The sequence below is a fragment of the Gobio gobio genome, assembly GCF_949357685.1.
Source record: "Gobio gobio genome assembly, chromosome: 3".
Lineage (NCBI taxonomy): Eukaryota > Metazoa > Chordata > Actinopteri > Cypriniformes > Gobionidae > Gobio > Gobio gobio.
In genome coordinates, this window is record NC_137099.1 from 2297831 (window position 1) to 2319897 (window position 22067).

The following is a 22067-nucleotide window of genomic DNA, read 5'->3' on the forward strand; positions in this document are numbered from 1 at the left end:
GAACTTCTGTAGATGTCAGAAATAAAGTCAGTCTGGTTTGTAATAAGAGAGATTTAATGTCTTCAGTTGATTTCATCTAAGGCTGTGGCTGAAGTCAGTTGTAGTTCTTGTGTTTCTCTTTCCTTCAGTGATTCTGCTCATTATCATCAGGTGTCTTCAATAATCAAACAATCATCACTCAATTAATCACTTAAGTATCTCATTAACTCTAACACTGCTTCAGTGTTACTTTAACACCTGCTGGTGGTTCCCATATGAACACTGAGCGGTGTTAATTCAACACCGGGGAATTTACTGTGTATTATTCAAAATGAATGTAAAGTATGAATCTGTGTTTAATGATCCTTTTTATAAATCTTATTCTTGGGTTGATATAAATCTGAAAATGTAATATTGTTTTATTAATTTTGCACCAGTTCAGATGTAGATTTGTACCTTTTTCATCACTATTTTGATCTATACTTACAGTTAAACTTCAGTAATTTAATAATGATAATGGAAGGTCATGGCATTAAATAATAATTATATTCATGTTTTATATATATTTCCTGTAGATCCTCCAAAGAGCGTCTCAGTGTGGGTCAGTCGGTCTGTAATAGTGGAGGGAGATTCAGTGACTCTGAGCTGCATCAGTGACTCAAACCCTCCGGCTCTGAACTTCAGCTGGTTTAAGGAGGATCAAACCTCAGCTGTTGGATCTGGACAGAGTTTCAGCATCTCCAGCTTTAACTCCAGTTCCAGTGGACGCTTCTACTGTGAGGCTCAGAATAAATACGGATCTCAGAGATCAGCGTCTGTTTCACTCTCTGTTAAAGGTATTTCCTATAAACACACACTCTTTCAGTTTCATCTGTCTCTCGTGTGAAATGATCTTCATGATGATCTTGTTTCAGGGGTTCAGAGAGCGGCTCTGCACACAGTTTCTGGCCTCGTGGCGGGATTGATCTTCATCATCTTCATCATCATCATCATTATCATCATTGTGTTCATAAAGTGAGTGAATGTTGAGCATTACATTTTTTTCAAAAATAAATATTAATGCACATTTTTTTGTACTTAATAAAAAATATTAACTATTTCTTACAATAAATTACTTTTCAGTACTTTCTAACAAAAACATTTTTCTCCAGGAAGAAGAGGAGAGACGGTGAAGCTGAAGTTATCAGACAAAATCAGGCAAGTTTGATAATACCTGAATCTACAATGACATGAATATTATATTTAACTAGAAAATATAAGATTTACAAACTGTTGATATATCTGCGTGATATCTTATCTGATAAAACTGCAGGAGGATCGCTCTGGCAGATCAGCAGAAACGGCTTCGACCAATGACGTTCCACTGTATTCACTGGTATCAGCCAATCAGAGGGATGATCTGTACACCAACATTAAAGCAAAGAAACCCGCACGCTCTGGGAGAGAACAAACAGATAAAGACTCTGCAGATGGTGAAGAGGTTCAGTATGCCAGTGTCCATCACTTCAAGAACAAAGACATGAAGAAGAATGAAGAGTACGACTGTCAGAGCATCGAGGCGCATCATCCGTCTGACGCCAACAGGTGAGAAACGATTCATCAGAACCCAAATAAAACACATCCAGTGCTTTATCAGAGCTCTTGCTTTTGTGTTGTTGAGAGGATGGATTGTCACCTCCTGAAATGCCACATGAACATGTTTGTGTAATTTCTCCTCAGACCTGAGGAGTCGATCTACAGCGCTGTCAAGTAAAGAGCATGTGGTCGGAGCCACTTCCTGTTGATGCTGACAGGAGACCCGGATTTGAGTCCAGCCCAGGTCATGTTCCCATCTCCCGCTCCTCATGATTTGATCTATTTACACATTTATGGGAATGTTTTACTGTTGAGATATGAATGGATTTCGCTTTATAATCAGCTTTTTTATAACGATCTGAATTGATTGCCAGTATGACAAGCAAACGCACACGAGCACACACACACACACACAAACGCACTGATACCTGTAATGCTGCGTTCACACCAAAAGCGAATTGAGCGTCAAAATCACGTCTACCGCGTCTAGTTTCACGCGCGAACATTTTGAATGCATTCGCGCGTCCGCAGAGAATTGGACGCGCGTAGAAATCGAGCGCTGGAAGCGAAATTGACGCGCGTTCAAGGCACTCCAGGAGAAATATGTCATAAAACACCACTCTGCCTCTTTTCATTTTCATTAAAAATATATATTAAGCATTAATAGCCACACAAATGTGGTCCAGGCAACTCCTACATTATCTTCACTGCATGTATGTTTAAATATCCTTAAAATATAAAGTTATGAAACTTGCCCTCAGTCAAAACGATTTGGCAGACAACAAATTATAGATTCATGAGAGCAAAGCTCGGCCGTTAGATCTACACAAAACGAACCACTACAGGACATCAGAGCCAGCGGCAGACGCCAGAAGGACTGGCCGAGGAAAGGCTGCCTTCGCCGGGGTTATGAGCAGTGATTGCCCGGTGATAGCCTGGATCTCACAACTCCAAAAACACAAGATAATTTTTTTAAATAGGCTCTCTCTTTATAAATAAACCACAGATTTGAGCTTTAAACAACTACATTCCCACCTGAAAAAGTCTTAAAACTACACTTTGTGACACAATATTACTAATTTGTATTTATGCAGGGTTTCTCATACACGTCACTTTACCACGTGACAGCAGCAAGTAGGCTCCTGATTGGTTAACGCGGCGCGAATTGATGCCAAAGTTCAAAATTTTCAACTCGGGCGTCAGACGCGAATTCGCTTCAAACGTGTGAATGCACAAAAGCACCATCCGCTGTAACGCGCTTATCGCGCAAGACGCTCAATTCGCGTCATTCGCGCGAACTGGACGCGCGAATGAGGCGGATTTGCGTCCTTCGCGCCGCGCGAAACGCGCCTTCCGCGCCACGAGACCTCCAGACGCGCGTCAACGCGCCTTTCCATTGACTTAACATTGAAATCACTCGCGCCAGACGCTCTATTCGCGTTTGGTGTGAACGCTGCATAATAGTCAAAGGTCTTTTAGCTCTCGCTTTGTACAGTCAATGTAGAACAGATGTTTCCTCTTCTCTCGTCATACTGTGTTATTTTATCGCTAAATACATTAAATCTAAGAATTGCCGGAAAGTCTTATTATGACATCATTGTGATGACAATTTAGCACATTTTACACCAAACACTCTCATTACTGTAAAGTGCTGGGTATTTTATTCTTCTTAATATTTTTTATTAACACTGTAATAATATATTTTGCAATGATATTATTAAATTTAAAGCTACACTGTTTACTATGTAATTTTTTTTTTCAAATGTAACAAAATTAAAATAATGAGTACATCATAAAACCATCTTCCAAACCGTGTTTGCCTTGTTTAAATCACTGTGGTGAGTTATTAATATTTCAGAGCTGTCAGGACTAGGTTCACAAAACAATATTTATGTTGATAATTCCAATCTTTAAACCAGTCTACTTTGTTCTAATTGCCTATAAATGGCCTAGCCAAGTTATAATAATTCCCAGCTACACAGTAAAATCCCCAGTGTTAAATTAACACTGCTCAGAGCACATATGGTCCCACTCTACAGAGTGTTAAAGTAACACCGAATCAGTGTTAAAGTTAATGAGATAATTAAGAGATTAATTAAGTGGTGATTGACCATTAGTGATGACACCTGATGATAATGAGCAGAATCACTGAAAAAAAGAGAAAAAAGAAAAACACAAGAACTACGACTGACAACAAAAAAGACATTAAATCTCTGAAGATCTCAGCAGAGGAGGATTAAACAACTCCACAAACAGCATTACCAGCTTCACACATTACTAACCAGACTGACTTTATTTCTGTCAGACGTCTACAGAAGCTCTTATTGAGGTTTAGATGTTGATGTTTTATTGAAAATAAAAGTTGTTTGAAGTTACCATTATTGTGATCAGTGTTTGCTTTAGTTGGGCTCTTGACCCTTAACTTGTTTGCATAAGTGTTTTTCTCTGGCTGCTGTAGCTGTTCGATACAATGAGAACGACAAGAGAAACTTGATGCTTGTTGTTTATGATACAGTTGTTATCATCATATAATGGCCTTATTTGCTGATCTCCTGAGAGTCATTGATTACAGTAGCCTTGTGACTCTAGGGCAGAAGATCCAGCAACGTTTTCAATCAGATAAACTAAACAATAATCAAAAGATGTTTACATAATTTTTATAATCTGGTTTACTAACACATCACACAATAAGCACTTCTAACTCCTGCAAGTATTACTCACACACAGACATCAAGAATCAGCCTATGAATCTCAACAATGGTGACATGCCGCAATGCATTCTGGGTGCATCACGCAAAACTCATTCATGGCTCCCAGAATGCATTTTGGCTTGAAGCATGTCACCATTGTTGAGATTCATAGGCAGATTCTTGATGTCTGTGTGTGAGTAAGTCTTGCAGAAGTTAGAAATGATTACTGTACAATCTGTTACAAAAGTAATTCAGCTTTTCCGATTAAAACCATGTTGATTCTTTTCTAGAATCATAATAAAAAAAAGTTAATAGTATATTGCTCATACTCAGTCATAAAATCGATGAATTAAATCACTATACAATGATCATATTCTCATCATCGAGCAGCCGACAGCATCTGATTGTGTTTACTCTTGCTTTTCTTGCCATAGCAAACTCAGTTACAGCAGCCAGAGAAACACTAATGTTAAAAAAGTAATCAAACTGCCCAACTAAAGAAAACACTAATCACCATGATGGTCAAATTAAAAACAAAAAATTTTCACAACAAAATCAAACAAAAAATCTGTTAATTCTCAATAAGAGCTTCTGTAGACTTCTGACAGAAATAAAGTCAGTCTGGTTAGTAATGTGTGAAGCTGGTAATGCTGTTTGTGGAGTTGTTTAATCCTCCTCTGCTGAGATCTTCAGAGATTTAATGTCTTTTTTATAGTCAGTCGTAGTTCTTGTGTTTTTCTTTTTCTCTTTCCTTCAGTGATTCTACTCATTATCATCAGGTGTTCATCACTAATGGCCAATCATCACTTAATTAATCTCTCAATTATCTCATTAACTTTAACACTGATTCAGTGTTAAGCCGCGTTTCCACCGCAGGAACTTTCCCCCGGAACCAGGAACTTTGGGGGGGAACTCGGTGTGTTTCGACCGCAGGAACTAGGGTCTAAATGAAGTTCCGGGTAAATATTTCCCCCTCCAAACGGCCCTGCTTGCGAGGTGGTACTTTTGAAAAGGTCGGGAACTTTCGGGGGTGGGACTTGGGCGCTGAACATGCTGATTGGTTGAGCTCTCGCAGCATTTTTTTCCCCACCGCCATTTTTACAAGTTTTTTGCGAGGTGGGTTCTGCGTTCAGTAAATATTTTCTTTGCAACAATGGAGTTCAACAAAAAAATTCAACCGACGACTAGGTTCAGGCTTTGAGCATATATGCGGAGGAGGACATCCAGCGGGAACTGGAAACGGCAACCCACAATGAAAAGGTATAACGTTACCTGAAGATATCGACTCGGTTCCAGTCACACTGGAAAACAGTGCAGAGAGAAGTTAAAGAAATTAAGACAAGATTACAAGAAATTAAAGGATCATAACAACCGGAGCGGTTCCGACCAGCGTATCAACAAGTGGCATGACCGCCTGGATGCGTTGTTGGGACAGACCGTCCTTTTCTAGGGCAGCGGTAACGAAAGACTCGGCTAGTGCGTTGTTGGAAACCATCCCGGAATCCGAGTGGGTTGAAGGTAAATATCTCATCTTGGTATCATCTATTAAACTCGTTGCAGTGTAACGTTGCAGTAACTTTTTTCAACGTGCTTTTTCAAACGTAACGGGTGGCCCTGATGAATTGCAGGCAACGGAGACTAGCGTGTTTTCCCCCACGGTCACCAGTACACGTTAGCCCTCGTCCCGTGTCTCCTGCCGAAACACACACATGCCAGAGGTATAAAGCTGACAAAATGTGTATATATTTAAAAACTGATGTGTAATCCATAATGGTTTTGAGTAGTTTTGTTGTTTTTAATTGTAAACTTAAATTGCCAATGATAGAAATTGCACACTGGGCATTGTTCAAGCTGGGCAAGCAATTGTTCATTATTTGTAGTGAAAACACTAAATAATTAATTGATGGTTTCTATTGTTTCATGGTTGCCTTGTGTATTAATTTCCAAGTGTTTCTGTGCAATTTTTCTACTTAGGGAAAAGGAAAAGGGACTGACTTTTCTTGATGCACTGAGGGACATGGAGGATGCTAACCCTGCAGCATGGACAAGAACTGACCAATATATGCAGCTGTTACTGGAGAGCCAGGCCGAGAAGAGATGAGGAGGCAAGAGTTGGCATTCCACCAGTCAGAAGCGGAAGAAAGCTGACGGCAGCAGAGGGACTTTCAGACCGGGTTTCGGTCTGTTCTTGGACAGTTTGTCCAGTTGTTCAAGAAGTAGCCACAATGACCAGCCGCTTGAATGAAGCATTTGCTCTACCACATTTGTACTTTATATATTGTACGTGTTGGCACAGCTCTTGGACAGGTTACTGAAAAATACACTTTTTTATATTGTTTTCACATTTTATAATTTCATTTTATTGTTCTAGTAATTTATTTGTCTTTGCACACTTATTTTAATTTTGTAAGAACTAATCTGTCTAAAATAAAGTCAAATGTGTAAAATGTCACTGTCTTTTTAATTTCCACATTCTAACTATATAACCACTTTCTAATTGTAGTGTTGGAAGCAAATAAAAGGGCTGCTGCTCGCAAGTCTTTCTGAATATGCACATAAACATATCTAGAAAACCCAAATATTATATTTTTAAATGTATAACTATGTGAATGTAGTATAATAACTTATAACCACAACTTAAGTGAAGCCATACGTGTGGTCCTGCTTCATTTCAAATTTGAGGAAGAAGTCTCTAAAATGATGCATTTAATGAAGCATATTGTAATACTAGTCATGTGATTTTTTTTTTTTTTGTGAATGCTAAGAGATGTTATTGTGATAAAAAATAAAATACTTGCAGTCTAGTACCTAATCTTTCAACCGCTTAATTCAGTCTATTGTTTTCATTCAATTAACTTTTCACACATCTGTCATGAATGACTGACCTCATTATCCTTTTATAGAAAATATTTTGGAATTGAGCTATTACAACACATTCAGATTTTGGATTGCCCATCATCCCATTTTGCATTAAAATGGTCAAACCAGGTGAAAGTGCACGTTTAAATAAGCAGTGTTGGTAATGTGTATACATAACCAGCAAAAGCAGCGCTGCTTGCATCTTCTCCACGTGTTATTGTTGCAGACAGTATCGCGCAAAAGTGATTCATGTCCGTCGGTGACTGGGAGGAGCAGCCGCGCGCATTCCCACGTCACCGGACTAATTTACCTAATCTCCCCGGTACTTTAGACCGCGGTGGAAACGCAGAAAGTAGCAGGTCTGGGGGAGAAAAAGTTCCTGGGAAAAAAGTTCCTGGTACAAATAGTTTCTATAGAAAATACAAATAGAACAAACAGAAAATAAAAAATATTTCTCATAGTCACACACAGACATCAAGATTTTGCATATGATTCACAACAACGGTGACAATCAAGCATGAGTTTTGTACTATGAAGCTACCCATCATGCATTGCAGCATGAAGTTTTTGTTGTTATGATTGTCACCGTTGTTGTGAATCATATGCAAAATCTTGATGTCTGCGTGTGACTGTGAAATATTTTCTCAAAACAATGTGCACATTCTGTTTTATCATCTTTCAGGATAAGTATTATTTTATTGCTATTAGTCCCAAAACAGTGGATTCACAAGGTTATAGTATAAAAACAAATGATTATTTGCCAAACACGAACACAAAACTCAAAAGCACAAAATCAGATTCTAGACTTCTGATGATTTAGTCATCAACAAGGAGCTGACAACACCTGAAGTCACTTTATCTTTGCTTTCTCAACCATAACTATTGTGTTTCACACACACAGTTACAGCAGTCAAAGAAAAGCTAACTGAAGTACAGGAACCAAGAGCCCAACTAAAGCAAACGCTTCCCACCACAATGGTGACTTCAAATGAAACATAAACATCAACATCTAAAGCTCTGTTAATTCTCAGTAAGAGCTTCTGTAGACGTCTGACAGAAATAGTCAAAGTGTGTCTTATGTCTGTGATTAAGGGCAGCACCAGTGTCTCAGTGGGAAACACTGTCTCCTCACAGCAAGAAGATCCTGGATTGAATCCCACGATTCTCTCACGATCCAAAGATGTGTGAATTACAGATGCTAAAGTGTCTAAAGGTGTGAGCTAAGTTTCTTTTATTTCATGATTTCTGGACAAACACACACTGTCTGTGAGTTGCTTTGCAATTACAAATGGAAAATATGTCCACAATTTGAACTAGTTTTTAACCTTGAGGTTCCATGAACGTCTATATCGGACGTGCAGAACACATCAAAAACAGACGTCATAAAAACTTTCATTCTGGCTCCTCAGTGGACGTCTTTTCAACGTACGCCTCTAGGGGCAAAGACATTGAAAAGACATCTTTTGGACATAACTTTTCTCAGTGGGTATTTTTGTGTGGATTGGATGATTGTCCTCATCAACAAATTCCAGCGGCTACAACAACATGTTCTTTGAAAAATATTGATGTTTTATGGTTTTGTGGATCATCTTATACAGTAGAGGAAGCTATCCCTGAGTTGTCTGTTCCAGTGAGTGACGTTTCTGAGTCAGTTCCAGTGAGAGAATATTCCTGAGTCTGTTTCAGTGAAAGAAATTCCCCAGTCCACTCCAATGGAGCCCGATCTCATGAAAATGCGTATAAATAATACGAGTGTGCAATTTTGTGGAATGTATACACCAAAATTAGTTTTGGCGTGCATATGGTACTCCGTTTTTCACGTGCATATAATACGCACTTTATGGCATATTATACATACAAAACCACCACCCCCACCCCCACCCTACCCAAAAGCGTGTCATATGCACGCCATAAAGTGCAAATCATATGCACACGAAAAACTGCGTAGCATATGCACGCCAAAACTCATTTTGCTGTATACAATCCACGAGATTGCACACTCGTACTATTGATACGCATTGTCATGAGATCGTGTTGTCCAATGAGAGAAACTCCCCAGTACGCTCCAGTGAGAAATTCCTGAAACTGCCCTTCCGGTCTGCCCCAGTGGGATTGAGGCGGTTGTCCTTACTCTTTATTTGTGTTTTGGGCCGCACATTCATCAACTCCAGCCCCTTACCAGAGTCCAGTGAGGGTTCCAGCCCCTGACCCTTTCACCTGTGCCTTGTAAATCACCTCATTAACTATCTTGTTTGCTTCTTTGTTTGCCTTAAGCCCTCAGTTTCAGTCTTTCAGTCTTTTTCCCTGTATTTTTTAACATCTAAGTTATCTGCAATTTATTCTCCTATTCATTGTAATTAATGTTAGAATTAAAGACTATTTCATTTGACTCCTTCGTCGTGCGCTTCATGCTCAGCCACAAATTGTGACAATTATATTTTTTCGAACCATCTTAGTGAATAAATTGCAGAACACACAGTAAATTCCCCGGTGTTGAATTAACACCGCTCGGTGTTCATATGGGAACCACCACCAGGGTGTTAAAGTAACACTGAAGCAGTGTTAGAGTTAATGAGATACTTAAGTGATTCATTGAGTGATGATTGTTTGATTATTGAAGACACCTGATGATAATGAGCAGAATCACTGAAGGAAAGAGAAACACAAGAACTACAACTGACTTCAGCCACAGCCTTAGATGAAATCAACTGAAGACATTAAATCTCTCTTATTACAAACCAGACTGACTTTATTTCTGACATCTACAGAAGTTCTAATTGAGAATTAACAGAGGTTTTAGAGGTTGATGTTTTATTGAAAATATTTGGTCACCATTATAGGAATCAGTGTTTCATTTAGTTGGGCAGTTTGACTCTTGGCTTTTGATGTCAGTTTGTGGTATTTGTAACAGTGTTTACTCAAACACATCATTTGCCACATAAAGAAGCCACAAACAAAGATAGTCATATGATATATCTTTCAACATCATAAAGAAAACTGATACTTGACACATAAAAAATAGAATTGTCAAATTGTTATTAGTAGATTTTCACCAGCAATCCTTTCTTGCCAGATATCAAATATTCTGCTTTTTGTTATTTAAATACATTGTGAAGAAAAACACTTTAGGCACACCCACACAAACATCATTAATCCGCATATTAATCTCAATGACGGTGACATGCTTCATACTGCAATGCATGCTGGGATATATAATCATCATAGTATAACACTCATGACTCCCAGCATGCATTGCAGCATGTCACCATTGTTGAGATTCATATGATGATTCTTGATGTCTGTGTGAGCAAACAATTTTTCCCCCCTAAATGTATCTAAAAATCAAAATTTAGGATGACTGATCTGGGGCAGTTAAGCATTTATGGTGAAAAAAAATTCTTTATGATGATAACTATTTCACCTGATAATTTATGTTTATGTCTTCCTTTGCAACAAAGTATGTGTTCCAGTAAACTCTGTTACTACGATCACAAACTGACGTAAAATGCCAAGTCAAACTGCCCAACTAAAATAGACACTAATCTCCATAATGATGACCAAACAATTTCCATAAAGCATCAACCTCTAAACCTCTGTTAATTCTCAAAAAGAACTGTAGACAAATGACAGAAATAAAGGCAGTCTGGTTTATAATAAGAGAGATTTAATGTCTTTTCAGTTGATGTCATCATAAGCTGTGGCTGTAGTTGTGTTTCTCTGTCCTTCAGTGATTCTGCTCATTATCATCAGGTGTCTTCAATAATCAAACAATCATCACTCAATTAATCACTTAAGTATCTTATTAACTCTAACACTGCTTCAGTGTTACTTTAACACCCTGTTGGTGGTTCCCATATGAACACCGAGCGGTGTTAATTCAACACCGGGGAATTTACTGTACACATACCCATCCCTATATTTACAGTGAGTAAATGCCAATGTTCATATCCTGTTGTCACCTACTTGTGCTTAATAGCTATAAAAATTCAAGGTATCTCTGTTTGTCCCACCATCATCCTCTCTGTCCCAGTTTAAAAACATTATTCAATCCCTTCCAATTTATTGCCATCAATGCAAAGGTCAAGTTAGTCCTGTTTAAAGGCGTTTGAGTCTATGCAGAGAGTTTCATTGTGTCTAAACCAAGCCATTTCCTGTGGTTAGCAGTATTTAAAAGAAGCCATGACTATCATTTAACCACAACTCATCTGTGAGCGCTTGCTGTCAGACATAAGAGCGAATAATGGATTTAGAGGACATTTATGAAAATGTTGAAAACGATGATATTAAGAACACAACTGGACCTCAAACACAGAATCACAGCCAAGATGAAGGAAAAGCTCAAAAGAGCAGTAAGTAGATAGCTTCATTTGAAGTAGAAATGGTGTCACATGATGTTTGAGGAAATGAGAATTATTACTTAGAATTTCAATCTTTTTTCAAAGAACAATGTGTCCATGTTTCTGCTTTTTCTTTTGTATTAATTGAGGAATAAACATTTTTGTAAAAAAAATATGCAGTGAATTGTTAATTGCTATGTGTGTGTTTTCTCTGTGTTTGTCAGGAGGAAGCAGGCGTTTGGTGTTGATGACTGTGTGTCTCGGGCTCATTTGTGTTGTTCTGCTGGTCTTCATCATACTGCGGCTCATCACCATCACAGCAGAGAGAGACCTGGTAAAGAGTTACAAGAACACAGTTGAAGAGTTCAACCACACTATCAACAGCTTACAGGACAATTACACTGATCTAATGACTGAAAAACACCAACTGAAGAACAACTTCAGCTCTTTGAGTCAGAAGAAAATGGAGTTAGAAAGAAAAGTCACATCTTTGAGTGAGGAACTGATGAGAGAATTGTCTAAACAAGGTTAGTACAAATCTGTTTTGTCTAAAATAGTTTTTTGTAGTTTATCTTTACTGTATACCGTTTTGAAAAGTGTTTATGTATAAAACTATGTATGGTCTAGGGTTTTTTGTCATGTCCAGTGAGTTGAAGAGCTGGTCTGAGAGCAGGCAGTACTGCAGGGATCGAGGAGCTGATCTGATCATTATCAACACTGAAGAGAAGCAGGTGAGTTCAGTGGCAAACAGAAACAGTTCAAGGCAATTTTGTTAAGAATTAATATACTGACAGTTATTATAACGTTTTAACACTGCTTGGAAAATAAATGAGATAATAATATGATAACAAACATCTTTCATATAACAGTTCTTGTCTTCTGACAGTCAACTAATATCAGAAAAAGACTGCAAATGTACACTCTAAAAAGAGATGTGTTAAAAATGACACATGTTGTGTTAGTTTTAACACATGTAGTGAGTGTGCTCAGGGACAACACATGTTGTGTCAAATTTAACTCGATTAATGTGTAAGTCATTTTAACACACAAATTGTGTCAGGTAATCACATACTCAGATGTAATTTTAAAAATAAAGTGAAACTAAATTATTAAGCATTTAATCAATAGTCGAGTACAGAACGCATGTGCACACAAAGTACAATGTTTCAAACTCTATGACTCTATAAACTCAATTATTCACACTTCAACACCACATCGATGCCGCTTTTGAGAAAAGATCATGAAGAGATAACAGTTAACAGAGTTTGCACTTTGAATTAAATTAAAATGTAGCAACTGATAAAACATTCTATATAAATAACTTTTATTTACTCAGGCCTGTTTGTTTGAGAACATAAACACTGCATACAATGCACAATGATGGTGTGTGTCGCGCTTTATAACATGATGTGTTGAGAACAACACAACCAGATGTGTTAAAAATTGACTCATGTTGTGTCAGTTTTAACACATGTAGTGTGTGTGCTCAGGGACAACACATTTTGTGTAGATTTTAACACATGTAGTGTGTGTGCTCAGGGACAACACAAGTTGTGTAGATTTTAACACATATTGTGTGTGTGTGTTCTCAGGGACAACACATGTTGTGTAGATTTTAACACATGTAGTGTGTGTGCTCAGGGACAACACATGTTGTGTAGATTTTAACACATGTAGTGTGTGTGCTCAGGGACAACACATGTTGTGTAGATTTTAACACATGTTGTGTAGATTTTAACACATGTAGTGTGTGTGCTCAGGGACAACACATGTTGTGTAGATTTTAACACATGTAGTGTGTGTGCTCAGGGACAACACATGTTGCGTAGATTTTAACACATGTTGTGTAGATTTTAACACATGTAGTGTGTGTGCTCAGGGACAACACATGTTGCGTAGATTTTAACACATGTTGTGTAGATTTTAACACATGTAGTGTGTGTGCTCAGGGACAACACATGTTGCGTAAAATTTAACACACAACCTGTGTCGTTTTCTTTAACACATCTCTGTGTTACCTGTAACTCAACTAATGTGTTATTCCTCTTACACAGAAGTGTGTTGAAACCTTTTACACAATAATGTGTTATAGTTACACAACGTGTGTCAGATGTGTGTTACATGTGACTGTATGTGTGTATTTGCCAGAGTTACTTTGTGTTTGGATGAACACTGACACGTATTGTTAACTTGTGTTTAGTCCATTGACGTTTAATAAAGAGTGTGTGACTGTTTATTGTATTTCCTGGATGTTTTAGACATCATGAATCTACACACACCAGCTCTTATTGAGATGAACAGAGGTTTAGATGTTGATGGTTCATTGAATGTTTCATCTGAAGTCTCCAGAATCGTGATCAGTGGCTCCTTTATTTGAGCTCTTGACCCTTTACTTGTCTTATAATTCTCCTCTTGCTGCTGTAACTGCCTTTTAATCAAATATGTTTGTTATGGCATGAAAGAAAAAACGATCAGAAGTTTCTTGATCAAGTCATAATCTCAAGATCTGATCCAGTTTATGATGAAATGGATGGTATACATTTACTTTATTTATGTGCTGTTAGCTATAAAAGTTTTGTGAAGTTAGTCCATGATGTCCAGCAGTGCAGAATGAATTCTTAAAAAAATACAAATTCAATGTTTTCAGAAAGTTTAGAGCTGCAGCAGATACTCTCCAACACACACACATCAAGAATCAGATCATGAATCGCAACAATGGTGACAAACGCTTCATCCTGCAGTGCATGCTGGGAGTCATGGATGAGTTTTGTACTATGGTGACTCCCAGAATGCATTGCGGGATGAAGCTTTTGGTTTGTCACCATTATTGAGATTCATGAGCTGATTCTTGATATGTGTGTGTGCCTGTGTGACACCATAGACTAGAACATCCTATGTGCACTGTGTATCTAAAAACAAATGTGCAGATAATGACAACAATATTATAAAATAATTATTAACAGCGCAAAATATTTTTTACAGTAAAGTTTCAGATATCAAACACTTGCCTGAGCTCAGCAAATGTATGCGATGATAACATTATCTTCTGATCATCGTTTTCTCATGGTTAGTTGTGCTGCTTCAGACGTGCAAAATAAACACACAGTCACAGCAAACAGAGAAAAACTGATGTGAAAGAGTCAAGGGTCAAGAGCTCAAATAAAGGAGCCACTAATCACGATTCTGGAGACTTCAGATGAAACATTCACTGAATCATCAACTCAAATCCTGTTCATCTCAATAAGAGCTTCTGTCTGACAGAAATAAAGTCAGTCTGGTCAGTGATAACAAGTGAAAAGCGGAGAAAACATTTGAAAAAGACATTGAAAAAGACATTGAAAAAGAGGCATGATGTGATTGGCTGCCAAAACACCCACTGACGTTCATCCAGAGTAACATTTAACACACATTGTGTGTTATATCTACACAACATGTGTCAAAATACCATCAACACACTCAGTGTGTTGTTTTTTCACACATCTCTTTTTAGAGTGCACCTGTTACCCGTGGCTGTTATGAACTGCAGGCTACATCAATAATTTGCAATACTTTTGTGCTATGGGCACTGCCACTGATACAGGCAGCGGAAGAGTCTATTTTACTCTGAGCTTGCTTCTGCTTTTCAGACATGGAAGTGTGACAAATGCACATGGGCTAAATTAATTCTCTAATGTGGATACAGACATATTTTGTAGACATTACTGTACAACACATGTCCTTATTAGGAGAAAATATATGTTGTTTTAACGAGAAAAATATGTTGTTTTAACGACATAAGATCTCGTTGTTACGAGAAAATATGTAGTTAAAACGACATAAGATCTCGTTATTATGACATAATTGAGTAAAAAAAATAATATGTACATGGCAGCAATGCGTCACCGTAATATATAATTAATGCTGCTTGATGATTTTTTTCTGAAGAACGTTGGTCAGTTTAACTGCTCAGGACAAACAAGGGACTCCCGAACCACCATCACAACACACACACACACAGCCGTGGATCATCCAGGTGACGACACACAGTTTTAAAAATCATGAGATTTTGGTCACTTTTCCCACGTCTTTTCAATGTCTTTGCCCCTAGAGAAGTACGTTGAAAAGACGTCCACTGAGGAGCCAGAATGAAAGTTTTTATGACGTCTGTTTCTGACGTGTTCTGCACGTCCGATATAGACGTTCATGGAACCTCAAGGTTAAAAACTAGTTCAAATGTGCTCATTGTGGACATATTTTCCATTTGTAATTGCAAAGCAACTCACAGACAGTGTGTGTTTGTCCAGAAATCATGAAAATAAAAGAAACTTATCTCACACCTTTAGACACTTTAGCATCTGTAATTCACACATCTTTGGATCGTGAGAGAATCGTGGGATTCAATCCAGGATCTTCTTGCTGTGAGGAGACAGTGTTTCCCACTGAGACACTGGAGCTGCCCTTAATCACAGACATAAGACACACTTTGACTATTTCTGTCAGACGTCTACAGAAGCTCTTACTGAGAATTAACAGAGCTTTAGATGTTAAAACAGCAGGCGCACATTGTTTTGAGATAATATTTCTCATAGTCACACACAGACATCAAGATTTTGCATATGATTCACAACAACGGTGACAATCAAGCATGAGTTTTGTACTTTGAAGCTACCCATCATGCATTGCAGCATAAAGTTTTTTTTGTTATGATTGTCACCGTTGTTGTGAATCATACGCAAAATCTTGATGTCTGTGTGTGACTACGTGAAATATTTTCTCAAAACAATGTGCACATGCGGTTTTATCATCTTTCAGGATAAGTGATTATTTTATTGCTATTAGTCCCGACAGTGGATTCACAAGGTTATAGTATATAAACAAATTATTATTTGCCAAACAAGGACATAAAACTCAAAAGCACAAAATCAGATTCTAGACTTCTGATGATTTAATCATCAACAAGAAGCTGACAACACCTGAAGTCACTTTATCTTTGCTTTCTCAGCCATAAGTATTGTGTTTCACACACAGTTACAGCAGTCAAAGAAAAGCTAACTCAACTACGGGAACCAAGAGCCCAACTAAAGCAAACGCTTCCCACCACATTGGTGACTTTAACCATAAACATCAACATCTAAAGCTCTGTTAATTCTCAGTAAGAGCTTCTGTAGACGTCTGACAGAAATAGTCAAAGTGTGTCTTATGTCTGTGATTAAGGGCAGCTCCAGTGTCTCAGTGGGAAACACTGTCTCCTCACAGCAAGAAGATCCTGGATTGAATCCCACGATTCTCTCACCATCCAAAGATGTGTGAATTACAGAAGCTAAGTTTTCTAAAGTGTCTAAAGGTGTGAGCTAAGTTTCTTTTATTTTCATGATTTCTGGACAAACACACACTGTCTGTGAGTTGCTTTGCAATTATAAATGGAAAAAAATGTCCACAATTTGAACTAGTTTTTAACCTTGAGGTTCCATGAACGTCTATATCGGACGTGCAGAACACGTCAAAAACAGACGTCATAAAAACTTTCATTCTGGCTCCTCAGTGGACGTCTTTTCAACATACGCCTTTGCTCAGTGGGTCATGTAGTTTTTGATTCACTGATCATATTCAGAGTCTATTATTTGTTTAGATATCATGTTATTCATTTCTCATTTTTGATTGTAATATACTGTGACATTAAAGAATCAGCGTATGAATCTCAATAACAGTGACATGCTTCATGCCGCAATGCATTCTGGGTGCTTCATACAAAACTAGTCTATGGCTCCCATAATGCATCGTGGCATTAAGCACGTCACCATTGTTGAGATTCATATGCGGATTATTGATTTCTGAGTGAGTCTAACAGTTGCTGGAGATCAAAATGTTTAGTGGACAATTTAAAATTACAGGCTTGCTATTATTAATAATACAAAATGATCATGCATCAAAAGATTAGGTTCTGGATGAGAGTGACAGTGAAATAGACCATTATATGATGATCACATTTTTATTATCAAGTAAGACGATATCATTTGATCATATTTTCTTGTGCTTTTCTTGCCATAAAAATCACAGTTACAGTAGCCAGAGAACAACTAATGTTTTAAAGTCAAGAGTCAAACTACCCAACTAAAGTAAACACTGATCACCATAATGGTAACTTCAAACAAAACTATTATTTTCAATAAAACATCAACATCTAAATCTCTGTTAATTCTCAATAAGAGCTTCTGTAGACGTCTGACAGAAATAAAGTCAGTCTGGTTAGTAATGTGTGAAGCTGGTAATGCTGTTTGTGGAGTTGTTTAATCCTCCTCTGCTGAGATCTTCAGAGATTTAATGTTCTGCCACACATTTAACCATTTTTTAAGTTTAGTTTTTTTACAGTGCAGTGCTTATTCCAACCAAAATTAAACGTCTGTCTAACGTTGGCGCTTGACGTCAAACAAACGTTGGGTTTAGACGTCAACCCGATTTTCATTTTCAACCAAAATATGACATCTGACTGACGTTGGATTAGTTAAACTAATCCAACGTCAGTCCAACGTCTTTCTGACGTCACATTGACATACTGTGCCTGCTGGGAGGATGATCCCTATTTCTCACAAATCCCTTTTCTCTTCTCAGAGCATGGGAGATCATTCCAGTTTTTCAGGGTGTGTTTGTCAGGATTCAGTTCAATGCAGTCCTCATCTCTACCACAGTTATTCGGCTCACCTTCAGCCCAAAACCTGAATAAAATATGTCAGATTTTCAAGTTTTTATCCATTCAGCACCTAACAAATTAGGAATGTCACCCACAATAAATAAATAAATCATAAATTAACAACACTCACAGTACTGCACTGACAAGTTTCAAGATTGAACTTAAAGCAGAAGTGAAAGTGCAGAAATGTTAAAGAAAACGATTTTATTTATAAACCTTTGCGGTTTGCTGCTTCCCAGCCAGCACAGTCATGTAGGCCCCACATGGGCTAGCCCAGATGAACTGAACACTGCTCAGTGTGCACACTACAGGCTGTTAAATGTAACTGAATCAGTGTTGGAGTTAATGAGATAATTAAGTGATTAATAGAGTAATGACTGAATATTACTGAAGACTCCTGATGATAACAAGCAGAATCACTGAAGGACAGAGAAACACAACAGACTTCAGACACAACTTCACAAAAGCATTATCAGCTTCCCTTTTGACCTATTAGATTGACTTTCTGTCATCTTAGTTCTTATTGATAATTAACAGAGGTTTAGATATTGAAGTTGTATTGAAAGTACTAAAGTTACCATTATGGTGATCAGTATTTGCTTTAGTTGACTGTTTCATAAAAATAAAAAAAAATGAAACAATTCTGGTTGCTGTATTTGTTTGTTATAATGACAACAGCAAGAGAAAGTGTACGATGTTGGTTTGTTGTTGATGATACAGGCGTTATTATCATACAGTGGCTTTATTTGCTGATCTCCTGAGAGTCATGGATTATAGTAGCTTTTTGTCTCTACAGCAGGAGATCCAGCAGTGTTTTCATCAGATAAAGTAAATGATTTTCAAGCATGTACATAAGGTTTGTTCTCCGGTTTATTAACACATTACACATTAAGCACTTTGAACTCCTGCGAGAATTACAGACAGACATCAATAATCAGTCTATGAATCTCATGATTCATGCCACAATGCATTCTGGGTGCATCATGTAAAACTCATCCATGGCGGCATGAAGCATGTCACCATGGTTGAGACTTATAGACTGATTCTTGATGTCTGTGTGTGAGTTAATATCGCTGGAGTTCAAAGTGCTTTGTGTTCAATATCATTTAAAACTTCTTCAGCTCTTCTGATTAAAACCAGACTGGCTTCTTTTTTCTAGAATCACAATAAAACAAGTTAATAGTATTCTATAGCTCTTGCTAAACTCATGAGGTCAGTGAAATAAGCTTCTTCATGATAATTATATTCTTATCATCAAGCAGCCGACAGCATCTGATTGTGTTTTCTCGTGCTTTTCTTGCCATAGCAAACTCAATCACAGCAGCCAGAGGATCACTAACATTAAAAAGTCGTCAAACGGGCCAACCAAAGAAAACACTAATCACAATGATGGTGACATCAAACCAACTCTTATTTTCAATACAACTTCAATATCTAAACCTCTGTTAATTATCAATAAGAACTAAGATGACAGAAAGTCAATCTAATAGGTCAAAAGGGAAGCTGATAATGCTTTTGTGAAGTTGTGTCTGAAGTCTGTTGTGTTTCTCTGTCCTTCAGTGATTCTGCTTGTTATCATCAGGAGTCTTCAGTAATATTCAGTCATTACTCTATTAATCACTTAATTATCTCATTAACTCCAACACTGATTCAGTTACATTTAACAGCCTGTAGTGTGCACACTGAGCAGTGTTCAGTTCATCTGGGCTAGCCCATGTGGGGCCTACATAGAAACTGAGGACAAAACTGGCTGGGCCCCAGTTAGACAGCCCAGGTGACGCCCATATGGGCCCCACATGACTGTGCTGGCTGGGTTGTGTTTGTGGAAATGCTGTCTTCAGCAATTTTCTGGAGGTTTTGATGTTTTTGTAAAAAATAATAATAATAAAAAAAGAGAATTAAAAAGACTAAAACAAATAGGCCTAAATACATGGTTTTCTGTGAGTGTTTTATCACTTACCCTTGTTTCAGTGTTGAATTATCCACCCATTTCATGTTGCCCTCGTTCTCAATGTCAGTCAAACCAATCCACACTCGGTCCTTGATGAATGAAGATATGAACCTCTGTGTGAATAAAAACAGGAGTTAGTGTGATTCCTCTCATTCATTAACAGTCACTCACACAAACTCACCTGCTTCTCTTCAGTGTTGATAATGATCAGATCAGCTCCTCGATCCCTGCAGTACTGCCTGCTCTCAGACCAGCTCTTCAACTCACTGGACATGACAAAAAACCCTAGACCATACATAGTTTTATACATAAACACTTTTCAAAACGGTATACAGTAAAGATAAACTACAAAAAACTATTTTAGACAAAACAGATTTGTACTAACCTTGTTTAGACAATTCTCTCATCAGTTCCTCACTCAAAGATATGACTTTTCTTTCTAACTCCAGTTTCTTCTGACTCAAAGAGCTGAAGTTGTTCTTCAGTTGGTGTTTTTCAGTCATTAGATCAGTGTAATTGTCCTGTAAGCTGTTGATAGTGTGGTTGAACTCTTCAACTGTGTTCTTGTAACTCTTTAACAGATCTCTCTCTGCTGTGATGGTGATGAGCCGCAGTATGATGAAGACCAGCAGAACAACACAAATGAGCCCGAGACACACTGTCATCAACACCAAACGCCTGCTTCCTCCTGACAAACACAGAGAAAACACACAAACATATCAGTGAATACCTTTCATATTATTATAGTTAACCCATTTAATCCCATTTTTGTTCCAGAGATTACATATATGAATTTGTATGGTATTTGTATGGATATTAAATAATCAAAGTCAATTATGTAGGAATTGTGGGTGTAGACATGGATGAATCTTCTTGATGATTCGATCAGAAATAATTCCACACAAAGCCCAATTCAATTCCAGACCCCAGGAAAACAACCATCTATCATCAGAGAGACGTACACAGTAAAAACTCCAGTGTTAAATTAACTCTCCTGGGAGTATATGTGAGACCACACTCAAGAGTTTTAAAGTGTTAAAATAAGAGTGTTAAAGTAACACTGAAGGGGTTACAGTTAATGAGATAATTAATTGATTAATTGAGTGATGATTGGCCATTAGTGACAAACACCTGATGATAACAAGCAGAATCGCCAAAGGAGAACACCGCAATTCTTAAGTCACCATTATGGTGATCTGTGTTTGATTTAGTTTGGATCTTGACCATTGACTTTTTTACCAGCCTTGTGATTCCAAAGGATAAAATCAAGCATTTTCAACTTAATCCAAAGGTTTTCTTAAAAGTTGTTTTGATAAAAAAAAAAAAAAAAACCTTTTCATAGACATCAAGAATCAGCCTGAGAATCTCAACAGTGGTGACCATCAAAAAGCATGTTTCAGTGCATTCTGGAGCATCAATCAAAAATTCTTCCATGGCTCCCATCATTCATTGCTGCATGAATAAATCATTAGCTTTACGAGCTGTTTGTCACCATTGTTGAGATTCCTACACTGATTCTTGCTTTGCATGTGCCTAAAAGAATTTTTTTTTTTTTTTATCAGAACAACTTTTAAGAAATCCTTAGAGTTATATTGAATATGCTGGATCTTATGTTATAATCAACAAGATAAACCCAACTCAGAGACTAGGCTCTAAATGAGGTTAGTGATTCAATCAAAACATAACCAACACCAAGCAATCCGCTTTTATCATTGCTTGTCTGGCTGTTACAACTCAATTACAGCGCCAAACAAAATATAAAATTAAAAAGTCAAGGGTCAAGTCAAAAGTAAAGCAAACACTGTTTCAAAATGTTTGATTTTTATAATTTGGTGATTCTGCTCGTTGACATCAGGTGTCTTCAATAATGGCCAATCATCACTCAATTAGTCAATTAATTATCTACTTAACTATAACGCTGCTTCAGTGTTAAGTGTGGTCTCACATATACTCCCAGGAGAGTTCATTTAACTCTGGAGTTTTTGCTGTGTAGGCTCCATTCTGCCTCA

At 37.5% G+C, this 22067-nt stretch overlaps 2 protein-coding genes across 3 annotated transcripts in view; both read left to right on the forward strand.

Moving 5' to 3' along the window:
• Window positions 1-3369, forward strand: part of LOC307123689 (B-cell receptor CD22-like) — a 129398-nt gene extending 126029 nt beyond the window's left edge. For both annotated transcript variants that reach the window (XM_079812332.1, XM_079812333.1), the window contains exons 7-11: window positions 555-815; window positions 894-993; window positions 1131-1176; window positions 1292-1563; window positions 1699-3369. In XM_079812332.1, coding sequence (XP_079668458.1) covers window positions 555-815; window positions 894-993; window positions 1131-1176; window positions 1292-1563; window positions 1699-1732 — 713 coding nt within the window. In that variant the 3' untranslated portion in view covers window positions 1733-3369. The remainder of the gene's footprint in view (window positions 1-554; window positions 816-893; window positions 994-1130; window positions 1177-1291; window positions 1564-1698) is intronic.
• A 7974-nt stretch (window positions 3370-11343) lies between these two features.
• LOC307123398 (uncharacterized protein) lies at window positions 11344-20750 on the forward strand (the record flags this gene model as incomplete). The annotated part of the gene is made up of 4 exons (XM_079811923.1): window positions 11344-11452; window positions 11665-11967; window positions 12068-12171; window positions 20640-20750. 4 exons carry the CDS (start codon window positions 11344-11346, stop codon window positions 20748-20750), a joined length of 627 nt encoding a protein of 208 aa, XP_079668049.1.
• Between the last annotated feature and the right edge of the window lie 1317 nt (window positions 20751-22067).